This window comes from Taurulus bubalis (genome assembly GCF_910589615.1).
Source record: "Taurulus bubalis genome assembly, chromosome: 7".
In the NCBI taxonomy this organism is placed as follows: domain Eukaryota; kingdom Metazoa; phylum Chordata; class Actinopteri; order Perciformes; family Cottidae; genus Taurulus; species Taurulus bubalis.
In genome coordinates this window covers 4,586,251-4,609,728 of record NC_136595.1, presented here as the reverse complement: position 1 = coordinate 4,609,728, position 23,478 = coordinate 4,586,251, and the positions used below count along the sequence as shown (strand labels likewise).

Below are 23,478 nucleotides of genomic sequence, written 5' to 3'. Positions count from 1 at the left end.
GAGTGGATAAGCTATAAATGAAGCTTAAACTCAAAAGTCTGTTTCTGGTAATGGCAGCGTTTCGTTCCCTCTCCAATGTGCTTTTGATGTGGAGTTCAGATTAACGGGGTTAAATCGTCCTCCTCACTGTCTGGCAGTAACAACACGGGCATAATGAGCAGATTGTTGACAACAAGAGTACTTCTTTTAGGTGCACGACTTATCTGCTCCTTTGTGCAGGTGGGAGAATTCTACCCCCTTCCACGCACGCCTCCGTGGACCGCTGTGTGTTATTTAAAGAAAAGGAAAGAAGAAAATAAAAGGTGACAATAGAGGAATATCCAACCGCTGAGGAATGTTCCTCTCGTCTCCTCCTCATCTTCCATGATTGATTACTCCTCGCCTCCTCGACCGAGTGGCCGAGGAGGCGCGAAGGCGGCGAGCGATCCAAGAGCTCAGCTGCTTCCTTTGTCTCGAGAGCGGGTTCTGGCGCGGCGGAGCGCCGAGCACGTTGACCCCTTGGGCTTCTGTTATCGGCCTCCCGAGACCCGGGGCCGAGCAGCAGGCAAGGTTGGTAAAGTCGTGGACCGTAATCGGACTTCAGCGTTTCTGAAGATAAACTCACGGGAGTTGACCCACCGTACGTTTACAAGACCAGCTCCAGGGTGCCAAACTGTCAGATTTCAGTCCTAGTGGTTTTAGAAAATCTATTGGAGGGAAAACAATGAAATTGTGCTCCGAGTTTAGCGCTCTGGAGTACGCTAAATACTGGACACAGTGCCGACACAAATATCCCACAATGCAATGCAGAAGCAATGTTTGTCGCATCTAGCGGACAGCAATGAAACGCCAATAACGCTGTGCATGGTTCCACTTTGCTAGGCGTAACCCTATTTTATCAAATGAGTTCAGACTTTATGATTCTCGCACAAATCGTCGTTTGGTCGCACGGGTTACCATGGTTACGCATCTCCAGCCGGCAAGTATAGTAGTTATTACAGTTCAGTGCGTCCAAAAAAAGATCGTTACGACTGTTTAGTCACGCAAAAGTGCGGTGAAGGATTGTAAACGGACTTGGTGGACGTAGCGGTTCAGAGTGATGTGCTTAGCTCCTTTTCAGTCGTCAGTATACCATGGAGAAAAACTGAAGTAGTTTGTTTTTTCCTGTGAATGTTGCCATAGACACCCAGTACGTAATTCTGTAAATACATAAACACAGCAATACTTCTTTACCTCCTTCAGCGATAGTGAATTGACATTCATTTAATGTCACATTCATTTATTGTCAAAGTAACATCGACTTTATTTCTGTTCCTGAAACTATGACTGACACGTACAACAAGTCAAATTAATGAAAATTGCGTGCATACAAATTCACTCGTCAATAACGGCAGAGGACACGGCCTGTAATTACTCTTTTATTCTGAGTACAAAAACATCTCAAACAGCTCAATCTTCTATTGACGGATCTGATTCCTTCATGTGACACAGTAAACCGCGGATACATTAGCACAAAACCCGCTAACATACACCCGGCTCCCAGACGTCACAATTAGGAACGCCGCGAAAAGGTCAGCTCAGATCTCGGCCCGCGTTACAATATTGAAAATCAACTCTACTGTAAAGATCCAGCCGGCCCCCAGATCGAGGGAAGGTCGCCGGAGCGTCGCCGATTTCAATAAGAAAAAAAAGAATAAGAAAAAAGCTCAGCCGCGCAGCACGAAGAGAGTCAAGGTCAGGGCCTCCGGGGCGTCTGCAAAGGACACACACCTGTGACGGGATTGCGGCGTGATCCGGGGGTGGGGGGGGAGATATGATTGGCAGGAAATGTCAGGCGCAGCGCACAGCGGGCGGATGTCAGAGAGACCGCGTGATAAGAGGGGAGGGCAGGACCAACGAGGAAAAAAGGAAGGAGAGTGGCATCTTCAGAGAGTTCCGCCCTCCGTCTGAAATCCCTCGCAGATTAGGGCCGCAACACGGCTCGCACCTTAAAGTCTTTTGTGCTCCGAGTGCGAGTGAAGAACTATCTCCTGACCCGTCTCCCCCGATGTGCACGACTTAAAAAGTAGCTTTGCCTCCCTTTTTTTTTCCTTCTGTTATCATTATTTCCCCCCAAATACAAGGATTAGTCAGGGTCACTGTTTTGTCCCCCCCTCCCCCACATGCTTGTATTCCACAGAAGGATGTGCACAACCTTCTGGGCCGCACACCGCTGGGGCCTGAGCCAGGGTCAGATATCTCAGAGGGGGGAAAGGCAGACCGAAGACTATCCGCTGCATTTTAATTACACTGAATGTGTTTTGTTTGACCTTGAGAGGCTGCTTTCGTCCTGATTTATTGAAGTCAGGGTTTCTTATTTTTTGTGAATCTTTAAGTTGAACCTGGCCGTATGTTGTTAAGCAATACATCCTCGCACTTGATGCCGCATTCGTCACAGGTGACATCCATCGGTGAGGTGGAAACGTATGCAAAGAACCGCCGACATGTTCTTCATCACCTCGGCCGGCTTTTGTGAATCTCAACCATGTTCCTCTCCCCCGATTCTCAGGGCGGCGCTCACACGGCCCACCCGGAGGACGAGCTGGAGCGCCTGACCAAGAAGATGCTGTTTGACATGGACAACCCACCGTCCGAGGAATATTTTGGTAAGAAAGATGACTCACAAACACACACACACACACACATGCACACACACATGGTTAGCGTTGGCCTTTTTCACAGCAGGCATAAATAATAAAACAAACGTTTGTCAGTCACAGCCGGTAGCAATCCCTGAACTCCATTAAGCTATTTTGGTTTAAGGGTCCTGGTATTGCATCACACGGTTGGGACTCACCGGGACCCTTGACTGGAACAGGAGCTAAGTTCATGTTCTGAGTAACACTTGTGCTTTTCCCGCTAGTCTGCCTCTGTTTTTGTCTACATAATGCCCTGTGGTCAGCAAATGGTGAAAGCTATGGTTGGTAATCTTGAGAAACTATCAAAAGTATGCTAGATTTAAAAAAAATCTTTAAACCGAAGAGTAGCTAGTACCGCTAACTCCAAAAAGTTGCTAAATCTAGCAGGAACGTCTGCAACAGCAACCCTTCAAGTCTCACTCCAAAGACACGCCCCCCAAAGTATCATTATGAACGTAAACAACGAACACAGGTATTGTTAGCACTCTGGTGATAGCGGGTAGCCCGTCCAATCATTACATTCAGGCCGAATATGTAATTTGATTTATTGATTGCTGTTGCAATGTCATGAGAATTTTAACGAAAGTATCTCAAATGTTTCTGAAGAAGATCGCCTCGAGCTTTAAGCTTCTTATTTTAAAGAGTAAGAGTAACGGGGCAGGACAGCTAGCTGTTCACACCTGGCGTATTAGCATTCGCTAGCTTTAGCATCTGGCTAGCATTCTGTTTGATGCTAGGTGCCACGTGTTAGAGGGCTAGAAAGGAGGGTCGTCTCTGAATACGCTAACTTTATTGAACATTTTTATTTCCTCAAGTGAATTTTAGAAATAACGCAGAATACTACGTTAAGTTTGGCTGCTTTCTTCCTGCTACTAAGAAACATTTTCGACCAGTTTCAGCATCAGAATATCAGTAAAGGGTAAAGCTTCAGCAATTAGTTATAAGGGATATACTTAAAAGTTTTGAATTCCTGCCTGAGCCTTTAAGCGTAGACAGTCTTTTCTGCATTGCAGCGTTTACACTTGTTTAGCTAACAGTCACAGATCTACAGCAGCAGAAGCGTGTTAGATATCGCACCGAATGAAGAGAGACAGCATCATCTTTTCATCCTGGCGGAGCATGCAGTATTGTCAGAGTATAAATCTTTATTTGTACTTGATGAACAGTATTTTTAATTCCAAGATGTCCTGTGTTGAGCATTGAGAACCGGTCCTAACGAGTTACAACGTAAAACCACTGTTGTCCTTTATTTACAATATATCACTCGTAAATATATATATATATATATATATATATATATATATATATATATATATATATATATATATATATATATATATATATATATATAGCCAGACCCCTGACATCACGTCTACCACACCTGTCATCGCGTTCAGGAGGCGGCGCGGCGGTCCTCCTGATCTCACTCGTAATGACCCTCTGCCTGTTAAATGGTACTAATTCGGAGCACAATGTAACGTGTAGAGCGAAGTGATTTTGAGGAAATATCACAATTTTAAGCTTCGATTTGGTTTTGTTTTCTGACAGGAGCGTTCATCAACCATGATGTGTTCAAACACCGTCAGAAAGATGAAAATCTAACAGAAGTGTTTAGTTTTTACACCTCATTGCTATGATAAACGGTGTGGTTTTGGGGATCGTTTAAAAAAAGACATGCTTTTCGATCCCGCCGGCTGTTTTTTTGGGGTTCAGAGGAAGCAGTTCTGAACACATTAGCGCAGGTAGTCTGATCTCATTAGCCACTTCTCACTGTGACATTGTGTGAGACTAAAGGGGAAAAAAACACAAACAGTCTGGAGAAATGTGTCCTAAACTACTGGTTTCGCTTCAAAACCGAAGCCATGCCACATTTAGGAATATGGTTTCCTAGATTAGCCCGCTCAATGGCCCACAGAGTTAGTTTTGCATCACAAGAACAATAGTTTTTGGGGGATTTGGCTCGAGGCCACGGGGTGCAGCGCCGGTGTGTATGATGCAGACAAGGTTAACCTAGTATTCTCTGTACTTCTTATCTGTTGATTTCCAAGTGTAGACACAGCAGCATATCTAGCAGTCTGGGAAGCAGTCCTCAAGGTAGAGTCTCAAAACGATATCAGTGCGATCAAAGGATAAGGCTCGACTCCTGCTCGGGGTATAATGAGAACGAGAGATAAAGGCTTTGGACAGATGAAACATCCTGATTTTGATAAAACTCTGTATCTTGTTTGATTGTCCAGCGTTATTATTTTTTTACACTATTTCTCTCCCATTTTTTTCTTCTTCCTGTGAAGCACTTGATATTTAATTTTGTTCTCTTTTGAGAAAGAAAAAAAAAAATATATATATATATATATAACTGCCAGGATTAAACAAAATACCAATTTCAATATTATTTTTGCAAAAATAGGATTCAAAAGAGACGGCTGCTGTGCATTTATATTTCGTTTCTGTTTTTCCGCCCTCTGTAACCTCCGCTGCCAGCGAGTGCCATCCCTCTGCCGCTCTCTTCTCTAGCCTTTAATCCCCTTGGCCCTGGAATTAATTCCCATGCCCATTAGATACCTCACTCAATGCATTCAATAGGGACTCTGGAGCAGGCTTTATATCAGCACATAATCGCGCAGCGCACCACGATAGCATGTGTAGGTGTATTATAGCTGCAGGGACATGTATTTAACTGGAATTAAGGGATATTCGGCTTCACGTTGGTGCGCGCTGATGTAAAGACCTTAATTGGTCCACATTAGACATAGGTCAAACGGATCTGCTGGCTTAAAGCAAAGTGCAGTCATTTTTTACAGAGGAACAGCCCCAAAGCTTCCCTGGCCTGATTTAAAAAAGAAATTGGGTGTGTTTCGCCACGCGGTCCTGGCTTGACCCCTCCTATACCGTTCACGCGGTTCCGACCAACTATAAGGCCGAGTGGCTGAGGGCAAGCGACAAAACAAGGACACGCGAGTTGAGAAATGGGTCATATGTGAGCCGAGGTAGCCAGAACGAGTTAGGGATAGCGTGCGCATCCCCGGCTGACAGCGGCTGGCTGTTACTGGAGTGGTGTGGAGGGAGAGAGAGGGGAGAGAGAGAGGGTAGAGAGAGAGGGGAGAGAGAGAGGGAGAGAGAGAGAGAGAGAGGCCTGAGATTGAGGTGACCGCGGGGACTCATTAGGAGGGTTTCAAGTGCAGGCACTGCAAGTCCACAGAGCCCCGTCCTCCCCCGCCAAATACTGTACATGTGTTAAAAATGGACTAGTCCGGCATGTCATGTACCGTGCATCCGCTGCTGTGGGATAATCAGTCCCAAAGCATGAGCCTTTTGTAATTACAGAGCCTCCTCTTTTCTGTATTTTATTTTTCGGTCGATTACAGGGGGGAAAAGGTCGAGCCGTTGTTGGGACCCTGCGGCTAGTAATTAACAAGATTAATCAAAGCGGGGCTGCGATCTCTAGTGCGCTGCTGGACTGGACGGACTGTCTTCCTGTTTTTACATATATTTTTTCATGTTTTAATTTTTGTATCGGCGTCGCTAACGTCCTTGATGAGCCTCTAATGTGAAACGGCTGCAGCGGGTTTCCATTGGTCCAGGGGGGGTTAATTGAATCGAATTAACGTTACACTCCGGCTCCGTGATGTCACAAGGAAACTTTTAGAGTCGACTCAACGGAGCTCGGGCGCAAAGTTACGCAACATCATGGAGCTCTTTTTTTTTTTTTAACAACAACTGCGAGTTGCAAGGACTTTTTTTTCCCGTGGCGTTAACATGGCACATTGAAAAGCAGCTGTTCACTGAAAAAATAAACCTGAAAATGATTCCCTATATAAAAGAAAGGCTTTTCTTTGCGAGAAACCCGGTTCGCAAGCCAGAAAATTCCTCCTGTGATTGAAGCGTCTTTGCAAAGCAACTGATTAGTCCTGATTTAGAGTTCCAGATTAGATTTGAGTAATCTGAAAGAGCCTTTTCTCCAAATGTCATCATCCGTCATCTTTAATCCACTCAGGTTGTGCGTAGGTGTACTGTGTTTGTGGAAATCTAATAAGACACAGCTACTCAGCTCGCGGTACACATGCCTCGGCGTTTGTGCATCAGAGGAACTTACAATATTTTGTCACCGCTACATTTCTTGTCAACCAGATAAGAAAAAAAAAACCAGGACATAAAGCTGAATAATTGAAAGGATGAGATGCCTTGCATTATTTACAATTAGTGATGATGATACTTATGCAGTGTAGTACATTCTGCCGCAGAGAATCTGTTTTTATTTCCCCTTTAATACCAAAGTTGAGGATTCCTTCATGCGATTCCCAGACTTTCCGTACTCCACTGTATCGACTTAAAAGAATGTTAATACCCAATCAATATTTATGCAATTTTATTTCAAGTGAGATTTTTTTGAGCCGTGGCATAAATGTTTTTGTAATGTTGTCATCAGACAGCAGAGAGAGACAGTCGGGTTCTTTTGGGCATACTGTATTCCGCGCAGGACGCCGAGCTGTCGGGAAAGCCTTCTCCTCCTGGTTTGAGCCGGCCTTTGTTTTTATGATTAGAGCCGGAGAAAGAAATAGATGCAGGCAGGCTTTGCCATTTCCCCCTCATAATGTCGGCTGGAGGAGCCCTCATAATTTATGAGACACCTCACATGAAATGTTCATGAGGAATCTTGGAAGAGATACAAATGGCAGCGGAGCTCCAGCAACAGTACGGGCCGGAGGAGTCGGCTGCGGATCAGCCAAGGTAATTGGGTCAGAAAAAAAGTTTAGGGTTCACACAGTGTGCTCTGGCTGAGCCGCCCGTGTTTCTCTTTATAACCCAACTGAGCATCGCAACTTAATGTATTAATAGGCTTCCAGTTTAGACAGCTTTGTGCATTGTCTAAGATGCTCTGGTGGAACTCATTTGCATTTTACTGAGGTCGCCCTCAGCAACCTCTTAGGAGTTTGCTTTTAGATGTGCCTCTACATGTCATAACAAGTGGGATGTGTGTCAGAGTAAAACCTTTCTGCTGGCTTAGAAAGACCCCCCCCCCCCCCACCTCCACCCCGCTTCCACACCTCGCTCCACCTCCACAGTCTTCGAATGCCTTTGGCCAACAGTCTCCCCCAACTACAGCTAACTGTTTCTATTTAGTTCATGAAGGTGTACCTTTTTAAAGTCACGCTCTCATAAACACGCAGGCACAATGTGATAATAAGTTTAAATTTAGAGACATGTTCACACATACAACCTAAAGTGTTCATGGATGTTCATGGATCCAATCAAACCCTTGTCATTTATACAATTAAAGGCCGGCATTTGTTCAGCAGTAGCCTGTCTATATTTAAATTCTTTAAATACCTCTATGTAATAGTTTTCATCAGAAGTAATTCACAGGGATCATCCAGCAATACTGTTTTTATTTTGTTCTCCCTGATGTCTGCCTCACTGTTCGCTCTTCTCCTATACAGCTGTATCAGCGTGAATGCTAAAGCTAACCCAACACTTCCTGCTGCTTCACATTAAAAGCATTCAGCTGGCGAAATACACAACAACACATGTAGCATGAAATCAGATGGCGGTTGCAATTTGAATTGACTGACAGCTCTTTTGCTGTTTTCACGTCCCCTGAAGGTGCTGACACGCTTCCAAAGGGAGGGGAGAGCGGACGGGTATTCAGTTGGATGCAATCTGCAACTTCACCACTAGATGGCACTACATCACACACCCTGTCCCTTTAATAAAAAAAGAAGGAAGTACAATAAAGACAACATTTAACAATGCAATCAGTGCACTTCATTATATGTACTTTATTCCAACACATGAATATATTTTTTTTTAAACACGAGGATAATTGTCCTTTTACTTCCAATATGATACAGTCGATTGTAGTTTGAAGGGCCTTTTACTGCGAGAGGATTTCCTCCAATCACAGCCGAGTGTTGCCTCTTTGTTGTGCCGCGCTGCACTGTGTGTGTCTATATGTATGTTGCAGCTACACTATGAGACAGAGGCGCATAACGCTGCTGGAAGGAGGTCAGCGACCACCCAGGGGCAGAGGAGGGGGCGGGGGGGGGGGGGGTCATATGAGGCAGTCTGGTGACATGGCAACTAGTCTAAAGCTCATGCCGCACTATGCCACCTACAGTGGATTATAATATATGACTGCAAAAGACCAGATTATACAACACAATAGCCACGGATGATCCATCATAGCTGCTTTTTTTTTAAGAGCGATGCGGTATGTGTGTCAGTGTGAGACGGTGGATTTGACTTCCAAGACCCTGTTTTTTTTTTTCTTATGTAAATTGATTTGAAATCTATGAATTTGTCAGAAATTCTACAAACACCTCCATGTCATCTCTTTAAACCATCTCTATTTCCGTTCTTTTATCAATGAGATCTTAGCAGGTTCTTTCTTTTTCTGCTATGTCATCATCTTGCATGTCATTGGTCACGTGGCTTTTCCAGTGCTTCGTTTTTATCTTGCTACTAAAACATGAACACCCGTTTTATTATTTTATTTATTCCAGCATAGTTTATGGGTCCTCGTTGCCATTTCTGCTCCCTTATTATCTTGTCCCGGCACCGCCGCTGACCTCACAACGCTGCTTTCTAGTTTCTCAGCTGATGCATTGTGCCAGCATGGGGCTCCTCTTCCCCGGCGACAGAAGCCCCGCTTCTTTTTTCTTTTCTTTTTTTTTTTTTTATGGCAGCGGTTCACGTGAGGTGACCACAAACCCTCCCCTCCCCTCCTCCCCCGCCAGGCTCGGGCGCTTGCTACCCTGCCTCGTTGAGACAGCTCCACTGAGGCTTGCAAGATCAGCTGCCGTGCGAGCCCAGCTGAGGCTCCCGGGCACTCACGTTGCTAGATTTCATTTGTGAGTGAGCGCTTGACCTCGGGAACGAGTCGACATGCGGCGCGCTCGGCGCACGCGAACGCAGGCGGGCGCGGGTGCGCACGGATCAACAGCGCGCATAAACACGCGCAGGCGTCTTTGAACTCGCCCACACACACACAAACATACACACCTCACCTGTTCCCTGTCCCCCTCCTCTCTCTCTCTCTCACCCCATTCGCCAGCCCCCCCTTCTCGCTCCCTGGCACCCCTCCACATCGCTCCTGCCAACCTGCTTCTAAAACATGTAACCTACACTCTGTCCCGCTCCCCCGCCTCGCCCCGCCGCCGCGGGCCCTGACAGGCCGAGCCGTAATGCTTAGTGGCACAGGCTCGCCTCTCCTCCGTCCTCCACCGTCGCCGCAGCAGCTCTGCAGATTGCTATTTGCTGACATTGGGAATGAGATTAAAGGCAATGGGGGCATCGGGAGATTGAAATACAGCGATGACAGCTATTTCTCTTGTCATACGAAAGGCGACTGAAGGCCACAGCGCTGTCGGGCGGCGTGGAGGGCAATCGGAAGCAACAAAGTAGATCAACCCAGAGGGGTGAAGCGGAACAGCATCCGTGGCCCCATGGCGGCTCAGGAGCCGGCGGTTTCACTCCTAACGTGTTGGACAGAATTATTTTCCGCTGTTAACCACCCGCCAACCTATTGTTTACGTCCTTAACGAAGTGTGAAGAAGTTGTCACGACTTTGTACCTTTTGTCCGGGCCCCCTTTTTCTAAGGTGTCACAATAAATCAATGCAGCGTTCATGGGAGGAAAAGCTTGTTGAAAATGTAAAGTTAGATAATTAGTTGTCGCCACGTGTTGATGCATTGCTTTCAGCGTTGTTATTGAAACGCAACACATGCAGTGGTTGACTGTGTCTTTTTCTTTTTACTATCGGATATTCAAATCCAAGCGCAAAAAAAAACTTCAGCTGAAGTCCCAAAATGGATTTTGTGGTTCTTTTATTAGTTTTTGGATACGAAGCTACAGTTTGCCGGCTTTGCCTTTTGGGGTTTGCAAGGGTTGCACCAGCAGAAATGTATTCTTTAGTAACATAGTGCGAAAAAGTTTGGTCTCCCACAAAAAAAATGAAAAAAAAGTTCCTTGCGATCCTCCTTTACATGCACGATCTTTGATTTCTGACGATGTAAGATCAAATTGAGCTGCAAGTGTGCTCCCTCTCTGCCTTTCATGCCGCTTCAATATCCCGGCGTGAAAAAACAAAGAAGGCAAAGACTGAGGGAAAATCTGAAGCGTTCTGCCACTCAACATCCCCCCGTTCCCAAACAACAGCGTCTCACTGCCACTACAAATACATTAGAAATCAATTATTTATGGAACAGAGTCAGGGCCTCTTTAATCTTTTCCTTTTATCCAATTAAATTGTCTAACCATTCTAAGCCTCGGCAGCTCACAGGGAATGTGCTTCTTTTTTAAAAAAAAAGAGAGAAAAGAAGAAGAAAAAGATTTTCTCTTCAGTCCTTTTTTTGACTTTCGATGTAACAGAGAAGAGACACTTCTGAGGGTTGAGGAATGAAAAGGAAAGAAAGTGAGTAAAGTGTAAATGAACCCCCCCGCCCGCCCCGTCACCATTGCATTGGTTCTACAGGAACTATTTGAAGTTTCGATACGAAGACTCCGGTTCCATTCCCTCCTCGCGAAGGGACGCTGGGGAGCGGTGAGGCCTTTCATGATTCCTTTATGCCCAGCTGAAATAGTTCGAAAGTATTTGCGATCATCTCCACGGGGGGGAGACGCTGCTTCAATTGCCGTCCTGTTTTATTCAAAGAGCCAATTGAAGTAGCGACGCAAAATTGAAAATGCTCACTTCCGACGCAGCCGCGTGAAATAATTGATGCGCAGCGTTGTAAAACACCGCCGTCTGTTATCCTACAGCGGGACTGTCAGAGGAAACCAAAGAGGAGCTTTACGTTTTCTCGCTTTGTGGATCCCGTGTTCGCGTCCCGCGGCGAGACGGTATAGAACGTGTCGGTGACACGCGAGGGACACAAGGATTCTTTCAGTTCGAGTGCGATAACTTTAGTCCTCAGACGCTGGAATTGGTTTTAACACGGAAACCAGTTGACGACCGGTTGGATCGTTGGTTAGCCGCTTAAGTCGCTCATGAAGCGAGAAACAACTAAACCCGCCAAACGTGCCCCAGTTTCAGCTCCTCAAATAAGGTCATGCCAGTTTCCATCAGTGTAAATATACAATATTGACGGTCAGTCTGACATCACCTTGGGCTCTGAGAACCTTTTCAGAGACAAAACAATAAATCAATGAATGGAAAACAATGGAAAGACTTAATAGTGAAAATGGAGCTGGACTGATTTGGTCGATGAATCGATTATTTAGTGGATCAGCAGTCATATTGATATGTGTCAATCATTCTTTAAGCAAAGGTTCTCTGCTTTTAGATTATTAAATTACTTTTGACTTTCTTTTGCTTGTTTCTTGGTTCTGGAGTCGGACAAAACAAGCATACGAAGACTTTCCTTCCAATGTATCCAGAAAATCATGAGCGCATTCATCGATAATCAAAATGAGCCCGAGTTTATGTTGTTTTATAACCCATCGCTTTTTTATCATTATATATCGTAAAGCATTCCACACAGTGTCTAACAGTTTGAACTTTGGCCAATCACAGCATTACTTACTGTGATTTACCGTGTCCACATCGGAGCTCATCTTCTACTCGGGGGAAGAAGAAAAAAAAACGCTTGGCATGATGGGACACAGCATTGGGGTGAATCCAAATATTAATTTCCTGTCAAACAAAACGGAGCTGAATGGATTGGTCGATTTATTGGTTGACAGAAAAATGAATCCGCAACACTTTTTGGCAGAAGCGGACCTAAAAGGTTCGACATATTGACAGATATTTAGCTGTTTTCCTTTGTCTCAAACTGGATGTCTTTATATTATTAAATGCCTGAGTGTCAGAAAACAAACTAGCCATTTGGGCTAAAATATATAAATCCCAATGGACAACAATCAATCAAGTAATCAAAAGAAACACTCGGGACAAATGGCAGCGTCGTGTCTGACATGACATCCGGTTTTGTTTCGTCGTGTCCGCACCTTCAGACCCACACTCTGAATTCGTCCAGTTTGGACAACATTTACAAGTAAACCGGCGTACAGTCGTGTCGGAGTGTGAACCCCTGTGTGGGCTGCTGATGTGTCTGTGAACACACTATACACACACGTCTGTGTTTGTATATCGTCTACATGTGTGGCATGCAAGAGTTTTTTTATTCTGTGTGTGTGTGTGTGTGTGTGCGTGTGTGTGTGCGCGCTGTACACACCACCGCCCGCGCACAAATAGCTCCTGAGGGCCCTCGCGATCACAGACTGCCAAAAGGAAAAAGGATTTCCGAGAGGTTTCCTTCCTTGCTATTTAAAGTGGGGGCCCCCCCCGTGGGACATGTTTGGCATTCTCATCCACTCACTGAAGATGGCCTGTGATCTGAAGCCACTAACAGGCTCGGCGTGCTCCGTCTCTGTCTCCGCTCGCTCTCTCTCCCTTTCCTCTTTCCCTCTGGCTCTCTGAAGTGATTACCCTGCTTGTGATTCCGCTGACACCCACATGTCCCCCCGAGACGTGCCTTCACTAGTTTGTTTAATCTGCCTCCCTGTACAGTAGGTAACGCAGCCGTAATTGAGGTGTGGATAGAGCCGTGGGAGCAGATGAAAACCAATAGCGGGGTGTGTTTTTTTTTCATGGAAAAGAGAGAGAAAAAAATAACCCCGTCTTGTAAGTCGCGGATGATAGCAGTCGACGAATTAACGTACACAAAAAAATGCTGCTATGATAAGGATCCAGAATGTTAACAGCTGAACGTCTTCAACGGCAATCCATCAGCCCTTTTGTTTCCCTAACGTGTCCCCAGTCAATAAGCGGCACAAATGGCAGCGTTTCAACGAGGATTTCTTCCGAAATCTTGCTGGGAAAGTTGCAACCGCCATGAGCAACTTCTCTCCACCGAGGCAAGATAATGAGTTATCTGAGATTACGAACACCATTAGCGGGCCTCGCAGTCGAGCAGACATTTGATCTCAACAACACACGACTTACAAAAGTTGCTCTCTGATACCTGAGACAGATTTCCGCTTGACGCCCCGTTTGAATTTCTGGATATGAAAAACAGCGAGTGTGAACTGTGTAAAATGCATCAGATACTCTATCTCCCCCCCCGGTTAGTGTCTCGCCTCTGTCTGTGACACGCTTGAACTGCTCCGTTCAGAACATACAGGGTGTCAATCACCGCTCCGAATCAGCCGTTAGATGAAGCCCAAAAAATGAAAAGGAACCCAAACCCCCCCCCCGCCTGATCCCATACAACTGAACTTGAATTAATTAAATATACTGTATCGTGCTTCCTCTGAGAGATTGCATCTGTCCTCAGATGTGTTAAAAAATAAAACATTCTCAGATATCTTTTTAAACCCTATTATTGTAAGATACCAGTAATTAAATTGACAGTGTTATTAATTGGGTTGAAGATAACTTGCATTGAGTCGAGGACATCTTAAACTCAATTAAAGATATCTTCGACTCAATTAAAGATATCCAAATGCCATGTCCCGCAATATGCAATCGGGCTCTTTCTGGCGCAATCATATCAGTTCACTTGTGCTCCCTTTTCTTACAAAGACTTGGTTGTACTTCTAAAGTTTTCTTTTTTTATCACTTCAAGGCCCGATTTTGTTGAAATAGATGTCCCCGTGTCACACTTTGCCGATGAGTTTGGTTTCTTTAATGTGGCATAATTATAGTATTTAATCCTTCCTTATCCGGCGTTTGAAATAGAAATGAAGATTAGGCACTTCTGACTTTGTTTAAGGGGATGGCTCCACATTTCCGGAGCGAGGTATTGTGCGTGGATGCGCGGGCAGCGGACCCGGCTTCTGGATCCTGTGGATGAACAAGTCCCAGAGATCTGAGCCGCCTGTCAGACGGAAATGAACGGCAGTAAATGGAGGCAGGTCGCTGAAACGTCTTAACTAGTAGAAATTATGTTGATAATCAATTATTTGATGGCCACCGGTTTTACTCACAGGTTTTTGGCAATTGCGTCACTTTGACATGACCTATTGGTTCTAAATACTACGATACCCATGAGCCTCAGCTAAATGGAGAAGAGGCCAGTCAGAAGTGCGAATCAGAGCTGCTGCACATTCAAAACATTTGATTTCCACTTGAAGCAAAACATAGTTATCAAATGAATCCAAAATTGGCCTTGATTTATTATTTGTAGTTGTCGGTGCAAATAGCTTCTGTGATTGGATGTTTCTTACGATACACACCTCGAGAGTCATAGTTAACTTCTCTCCGAATGTTTTTGTGCACACGCAGGCTTGTTACCTTGTTAAGCTGGGAACACATGTCTCAGCCTCTGGGACCATCTTTACCCCCAAGGCTGCGTTCTCTCCCCTCTGCTCTTCTCCCTGGACACCAGTGGTTCTCAAACTGTAGTCCTCTAGTGGGGCGCAATGATATTACAGGCGGAAATGCAGAACGTCTTTATATCAAAACCTTTATTGAGAACTTCATATATTACCGAAGTCCACAGACATAAAACTAAGTCATTAATAAATACATGGCGAAATGCCTGTAATTTCGTGGAAATGCCTACGTTGTGTCGTTAACAGGTCACGCTTGCGCATGCGTGACGGCCAAGATTCTTGGCGACTCACCGATTCTTGCCGTTTTGCCAAAAGCAAAGAGAGCGGCTTTTCTGCTGTTGCCTCTCGAAACAGAATACAGATCTAAGCTCAACATTGAGCATGAGCATGAATTGAGAGCGGCCGTATCAAGCCTGCAGCCCCGTTTTAAAAAGATTGTAGTGGAAAGCCGGCTCATTGCAGCCACTAATACTGATACAACTTGATGGCTCACACATATCTGCACCCATTTTGTTTTGTTTTGCACAGGTTGCACTTTATTGTTGTTATCTTGAAAAGATATTCAGTGCAAAAACAGGTACCCGCACCCATCACCCTGTGTGACTCCCTGGTCAACGCTGTGGAGTCCTTCCGCTTCCTGGGCTCCACCATAACCCAGGACCTCAAATGGGAGCCGAACATCAGCTCTATCACCAAGAAGGCTCAGCCGAGGATGTTCTTCCTGAGGCAGCTGAAGAAGTTCAACCTGCCAAAGACCATGACGGTGCACTTCTCCTCTGCCATCGTTGAGATCATCCTCTGCTCCTCAGTCAGCGTCTGGTACGCTGCAGTGTTCCCTGGTCCTTGGCGGTGGCTGCAGCGTACCATTCGCTCTGCTGAGAGGGTGATCGGTTGCAATCTGCCCTTCCCTCCATGACTTGTTCGCCTCCAGGACCCTGAAGCGAGCAAGAAAGATTGTAGCCGACACCTCTCACCCTGGACACGATCTCGTCGAGTCCCTTCCCTCAGGCTGGAGGCTGCGGTCCATCAGGACCAAGACCTCACGCCACAACAAGTTTCTTCTGTCTGCAGTTGGCTTCATCAACGAAGCCTTTTGCATTCTATTTCTTACAGTTACACACTCTTGCACATATTTTCTCTATTAATATACACTTGACACTTTAATAGTATATTTGTTTTAACTTACTGTTTGTTTGTTTACCACATTTATCACTTTGTAAATGACCATGGGAATCATTATTAGTTGTCGGCCTGTTTGACGCATCACTTTGTATCATGAAACTATTCATGATACATCTTCAGGATGATAGATAAGTGATTATTTTTGACTTAGTGTTAAGAAACATACAATAAATCTCTTGGGAACGCCCGTTTCTTTTGACCCGGGTGTTGGACGCTTCCCATCAGGCCATTTATTATGATCAGAGCATCTGCCAGTGCCTGGAAAGAGAGTCCCATTTGACAGTGTGCACGACCGGATCATTTGTTGGGTCTGGATGGTGTTTTCAGTGAGCGGATCGCGACTGTTGGTGCACCCATGAATGTTATCTGACCTCGGAATATCTGTGGATTTACACTGAATCTGTTCTCAGCCTCCCCGCCTCTTCCTCTCCCCAGGGCGCTGTGCCAGCTGCGGAGAGAACGTGGTGGGTGAGGGCACCGGCTGCACCGCCATGGACCAGGTCTTCCATGTCGACTGCTTCGTCTGCATGACCTGCAGCACCAAGCTGCGCGGCAAGCCTTTCTACGCTGTGGAGAAGAAGGCGTACTGTGAGCCTTGCTATATTGTAAGTTGCTTTTCCTTTTCTTGTCTCTGCCTCACCACCAAGTTTTTGGCTCACTCCGGTTGCTTATGTGTCCATGTTTCAAGTGTACACATTATGATATCAGGGGAGGTCACATTGGTCGCCCTGTGCCTGGAATGTCCATCGATATTTTTACTCCAGGCAACCACATTTCCTTTCATCAAAGCCCGCCGTGCTTTCACGTCTCACCGCACACAACTTTATTTCCTCGTTTTGTTTTGTTTTCGGTCACCCAGTGAAACTGTCTTTCATCTTCCCCTGAAAGGGATTTCTTGGAATTACGCAATTCAGATTCGGTTGAAGTACGTAGACATGAGAAGATGCTGGAAACAATGTCACGCACAGGGTTCGTCTCGTGTTCAGTGTCTTGTGTTTGATATCAGAACGTAAGTTCTTTGAATGTGTTCGCAGCAGAGATGGGACCACGTCTCTTTTTTGAAAGTCACAAGTAAGTCTCAAGTCTTTGCACTCAAGTCCCAAGTCAAGACCGAAAAGTCGTAAACTTTGAGTTTTGAGTCCTAAATAAGTCATAATGAGCTCTTCACCAAATGCAATGTAATTTGTATTATTGAGCAGCTGCAAGGCCAGATCTCTTTCACTGAAGGTAATGAAGTGAATATTGGACTTGAACATGACTAAAGGAATGTTGCTCTGTGTATGCTGGATTTATAGGCAACTTCTTAGGCCAACACTTCAGCCATATCGACTTTATAGGGTGATAATGTGTCAGTGTGGCGTTTACAGCTTGTATGCTGCCCCCAAGTGACCAATCATTTTTCCAAGTAAGACAATTGTTGCCTTTTATTTGATGGTGACATCATCGCCAAATGTTAATAGCAGCTATAAGATGAAACAACATGGCTTCAGAGTTGTCTTGGCTGCTCACTACGTCACGTGTTGTAGCCCAGGACAACCTGAAAGAGGATTCACCTGTTCCCCCTGAACAATGATGTCAGAGATGCGTTCAAGGTCTTTTTACAGTAGAGGATTTCCAGACAGCTCTTCCTTGGTGAATTAGATGATAATTATCTGGAGTTGCAGCTGATGAGCAGTCAGATATGGTTTGAATAATATTAACTGAGTGTTAAAATCCTGTTAAAGTCTAACATAGTATTGATTCTCTTTATTGATTACGTAACAGGAGATTCTGTCACCTAATTTAATTTTTTCTTAATCAGTCTATTGGTAAAAACTTGACTAGACTGAATAACTGTCTGGCTGAGATATCCCAGAAGGAGTCTAAATCTATTTCGTTTTTAATCGCTATATGTTGAGCAACGCACGTGAAAGTATTTCCTTGCACAACATTGTCGGGCAGACAGACGCAACATCCGACAAAACAGCCATTAAATAGTTTTGCAGAAGTTGTTTCCCTCATTCGGTTTCTTTAGAAATTTGCTCAGTTTTGTCAATGCCTGGATGTGACGGGGTGGAGGTTTCTCATTGTCAGCAAGATCATGGCTGAGGCTGAAGTTCATTCCTGGAAGCTTCGACGGGAAGTAGCTGTGCAACGCAATCAGCCTTTTACAAAGGAACAATGTGGAATGGCCTTTGCTGTAAAATGGCCTTTACTGTAACTTTGAAGAAATATGCGATTTTAGGTTATTGTATTCAGTTTGTTTTCAAACTTGAATGAGGATGAGTGTCTCCAGATACATATGAAGTGTTAGGAAAATATAACAGTTAAAGGATAACCTCCAACCGCCACAACAGCCATGTTCACGCCTTTTCTTTCTTTTTAAAGTTCTTGGTTATGGGAATGCAACGTATTTACACTGCTGGTCGTTTTTGTTTGGGGTTGCAGAGAGTTGAAAAAATTAGCATGGAACGTATTTATATTGCCCTTAAATCCGGAAAATAGCATTAATACGACATATTGAGCTGTTGAGCTTTGCCACCGCAGGGGAAATTGCTTCACCGCGACAGCCATCTAAAGACTTGAATGTCCTCAAGTGATCAGTGGGCCAGCAGCTCCAGGTGGGCCGAGTTGCATTGTGGGCAATGACGGCGCCAGGTTTTTGACGAGGAAGGAGAACATGTGGCAGGAAAAATAAATCCTCTCTGTTTCTGCTGCATCGGTTTCTGTAACAATGTGCAACTTACAGTTTGCTTTGGTTTTGGTGGCTCAAAAATAACTGAGTTGCCTTTTTAGTAAACACTCTGCAACGATGAGTATCTGCCCCAAAGAAATGGACTCAAACACATCGTTGATTCCTCTGACACATTCGTAATATTTCCCTCCACATCACTTCCAGGAAACAGCTCGATGTGCACTTTACCAGTAAAGCAAAACCAGTGGCAGGCCATCTCTTAAATCATCCCCTTTTCAGAGGCACTCACCGAGATTGTAGTTGTCTCGTCTGGAAGTTCTCCAACTCTTGATACGCGCTAAAGAGGAGCGGGATAATTTAAGAACTTTATTTATGCATTTCATCAGCATAAATGTTCTTCTGGCACAAGATCAAAAGGATGGGGGGGAACTCTGAATTTCTTAATGAAAGTAATTTCTTCTTCTTTTATTCCCATCCTCAGGGTCATATGCCTCCGTACGATTAGAGAGGGAACGTGAGAGTTGGGTCTCTGTAGAGAAATGTCATATCCCAGAGAGGAAGAGGGAAACTTCAAGTTAGCCTGCGAGTCAGTCAGTCGAGGAATCTCTCTCGGCAGAGAGACACTGTGAAATCAGTTTTTTGGACTGCAGATTGTCGTCCTGTTCTCAACCTCTAACATTATATGAGCAGCATCTTAAACCCCCATTAACCCGGTTCTCCATCTTCCAACTGGACCTGGTTTGTAGTGGCCCTTTAAATTCAGATTCTAAGTAGAGGATGCTTGACATTTGCGTTGCTTTTTTGACTAATTCAGTGTTACATGTGTACACATTGATAATAAAAGAAATGCATTTGCTGATACAGAATAAATCAAAACTACATTTAACTACTTTATTTTCATTACATAATAGATAATTCAATAAACTGTAATGAGTACAGTATAAAGTAGTTTTACACTGTATATTTTCATCCCATATTCAAATCAAAACCGACCTCTTCAGAACTGCTTTTAATGTGTGACTGTTATCTATGTCCTTATCTATTTAATTTCTTTTATTGTAAAGCTTTTAGGATGATTTCAAAATGTTGTGTAGAGTGTCTTTGAGTATCATGAAAAGCGCTATATAAATTAAATGCATTATTATTATTAATATAGAAAACACATGTGTCCGCCACCCTCTGGTATTACACTGTAGAATACCTTGCAGGTACAACAGGTGCCCACTGTGCTCTGAATCTGTATAACAGTATGCAAAACCTCTATTAATCCCCTTTGCCAGGAATTGCCGGAATACATTTGCGCACGCGAAGCTGATTGCAATCCCAAAAAGTGTCCTTCCATGTATCAGAGTAGGCGATCAGCAGCCGGCCTTATCCGGGCTCAGACAATACCGCCGTTTGTGTTTCGCAAGATCCGCCTCGTTCAAACTGTTTGTCGAGATGTCGCTATTTCCTTTTTAGTAACGTGCAGCAGCTCGTCTGTCACCGTCACCTGCGTGCTTCCTGATTTCAGAGCCCTGCTATCTCTCTCTGTGTCAGCGGCCTCGGTCACACCGTGACCAGCGGGGCAGTGACCAGCCTTTGTGTTTGGAGGCCTTATCGCTGGGCATTTGAATACGCAGCGATAAACTCCACATACGTCCGATTTAATGTCTGTTTTTTTGCATGGAGAGCTCCGTAATCGTGTTAATGTGTCGCCATTGGGATTTGTTTTATTCTTATTTCCTCCCATTGTCTGACGCCCGAGGCGTCCACGCAGCTTCCTTGTTTGCACACATGAGACTCAAAGTACGAACGCGCATGCAAACACCTCCCAGCGAGCCGTCCGTCACTGTAACTGAGAGACGGCAGTTTTGACTTTTAGGGCCGCTAAGTGTTTTCCAAGAAAGCTCTCGCGTGAGACTTTTTTTTATTTCCCAGCAGATTCAAAGCATTGCTGCTGACTTTTTCATCTGCAAACTGTAACAAATGAATCACGAGGCATCTGGAAATTCACAAACAGGAGGGGGGGCGAGATGATGTAACAAAAGTATTTGACCACAACAGCCATGGTGGCGAGTAATCACCCACTGATGAGACATTTAAAATGTTTTCATGTGTGGACCCAAAACCTGAGGACCCGGGTTCACCCTAAACCTCCGTAGACTGCCACAGATTTTGACCTTAAATGCACGGCAAGTTGCAGAAGGCTGAAAGTTTGTGGCTTCTTTTTCTTCTCCTCCTTTACATTCTTGAAGAACACAGCCTCAGTCAGAGCTCGCTGAGAGCAGAGATATGAGGCGTAACACATTTAAGAAGAGTGCTCCACTCAAGAGGAAAAGTGCTGTGCGATTAGGTCCAGGTTGCGGCGAGTGTAGCGCTCTATGACGGAAACATGTGAATTCTTTTCGTGGGATTAAACCACATTTTTCAATACTGTTTATGATCTGCGATATTTTTTTCCCAGCACCTTTCATTCAACGTAATAACATTCTATATAAATCTCTGTACATAATCGCTTCCACTGTCGGTGACGCAGGCCGCCACAGGGATTCACAGGAAACAATTCTCCCAAGTGTTCCTCAGGCTCACTGTTTGTTCGCTCTGCACAATAACAGAGCTGTTTTGAACTTACTGCTAATGCCGCGTCAACTTTTTCTCTTGCTTCTCCTTAAATTAAGAGCATGGCCGTGACGAAAAACGAGCAGGCTTTTATTGTGAAGGGGGAGGTCACAGGAAATGTGCTTATAATGGAGGTTAGCGCTGACGTCTATCGTTCATCAAAACCAACTCTTTCTTTCCCCGCGTTGTTTGAGAGCGGATCGGTTTGTATTGCAGAGTAAAGAACAGGAAGCAGCCGCCGCCGCATGGCGCTGATGGAGAGCAGCTAACGACTCGCGGCGTGTGCCAGCTTGAAATCTGATCGCGGTCGCAATTAGTATTGACTGACTTCTTGATTAAAACAGCACGCGCGTGTTTGCCTGTTGCTCCTCTTGTGTTTCTGACCAAGTAGCTGCTCACATCCCAACGTGTTGCTCTTAATGTTGGCGCCAAATCCACCAGGACTGAAACCGTCAGGGCGATGGCGTTTAACGTTTAACGGTTCTTCCTGTATTCACCAAAACTAAAAGCAACTCCGGCCGCATTCATGGACCTTATCAAAGCAGATGAAGCCATTATGTCCCGGCAGTCATTATACCGTTTTAAGAATTCGACCCGAAATGTCACCACATCTATTTGATATAATACGTTCAGTAAGTTAAAGTCTGCTTTTAAGCAGGAGAGCGTATTAGTTAGCAGAGCTGAGAGCAACGAGGACTCTCCCTGTGTCTGCCGGCTCAGCTGCTCTTTGAAGACGTCCACTAGTGGGCTTCAGTGTCACCGAGGTTAATTGCTTCCACAGGACGCCACGACTACTGTTCTTCAGTCCATTCGATGTCCTCCATGTCTGCTTTGTTGCCACTACCTTGGGAATTCCTGCAGCATTCCTCCAGCCAGGTTTTCACCCGAGTTCTTTGACTTTAAAACGGCTTTGCTTCAGGTTTTTATGCAGGTAAAGAGATCCATTCCTTCTAAACTGACACCATAGAATGGTGAAAAGGGCTTCCTGTTTGAGGCACATTCCCACTTTACTGTTTATACCACCACTTCTCATGAATATAGATCATCCCGAGTGTAGCCGTTTAAGTGTACTGTAATGAGACTGATGTAAGTAACGCAAGGTCGCGCCAGGAGCGCAGCTTCCTATTGAAGGAGCAGTAATAAAAGAGATATGGATTTGCCCGCACACAAAAAAATAATAGAAAAAAACGTAATCTATTTCTGCCTCTTTTGACAGAATTTTAGAGACCACCAAGGTCACGGACGCCAAGTCGCGTGAATGTAATTACGTTCATTATCTGGTGTTGTACTTTGGCTCTGTTATTTAAAATAAATGGGCTTCGGTCTCATTGGCTGCGCTCGCCCATCAGATCTTCCATCCGGGGCCATTGTGAAGATCGGCCAGTCACCAGGAAACGTTCACGATCGACTGAGGAGCGTTTAACCCCGTGTCTGTTTGGTCTGTCAGCCTCGCCCGCTCGCTCCATTCATGTTGCCTTTTCTCTCTCTTCTTCTTCTTCTTCTTCTTCTTCTTCTTCTTCTTCTTCTTCTTTTTTTGTGTGGCTCAACTGTCGGGCTGCTGTTTTTACTTTTTCCAGCACAAACTCTTAATGTGAATTTCTATTGTCAGCAAGGACCCTCTTAAAGAAAACCCCTTTTCTCTGGGACTTCCCAAACAGGCCCATTGTACATACGTTGTAGAGAAAATATTCCACATTTAGAGGCTTTTGTTAAAAGCATACTTTTTCTATTTTTATTGATCTCTTGACCACATTATTCTTATTTTTTATTTTTTTATGATTCTACTTCTGCTAAGTGTTGAAGAGAAGAAAAAACAGACGTCTGCATCACATGTTTGATACACATGGTAGTGCAATCTAAAGTAATCCAAGCAATGGTAAACTTGTGCGATACACTAAATGTGAAAATCAAGTAGGAACTGTGTGACTTTTATTTTGGGATGAATTTGTGGTGCAATAGTTTTCTAGTGTATTCCAGATAAACAGACTACACCTCCCCTCAGAGACTTGGCACCTCCCTCTCATATACAATCGGCTTTGATGGTGGGAAAAGTCCCAGCCAAAAAGAAGTGAGTCTCAGAGACTAGAAAAC

General features: G+C 44.7%; 1 protein-coding gene across 1 annotated transcript in view; it reads left to right on the top strand.

The window, feature by feature from the left end:
- Positions 1-23,478, top strand: part of lpp (LIM domain containing preferred translocation partner in lipoma) — a gene marked incomplete at its 5' end in the record, with an annotated part of 85,138 nt that overhangs the window by 45,695 nt on the left and 15,965 nt on the right. Inside the window, 2 exons of the mRNA XM_079220709.1 lie at positions 2,528-2,624; positions 16,548-16,717. Of these exons, the coding sequence (XP_079076835.1) occupies positions 2,528-2,624; positions 16,548-16,717 (267 nt within the window). The remainder of the gene's footprint in view (positions 1-2,527; positions 2,625-16,547; positions 16,718-23,478) is intronic.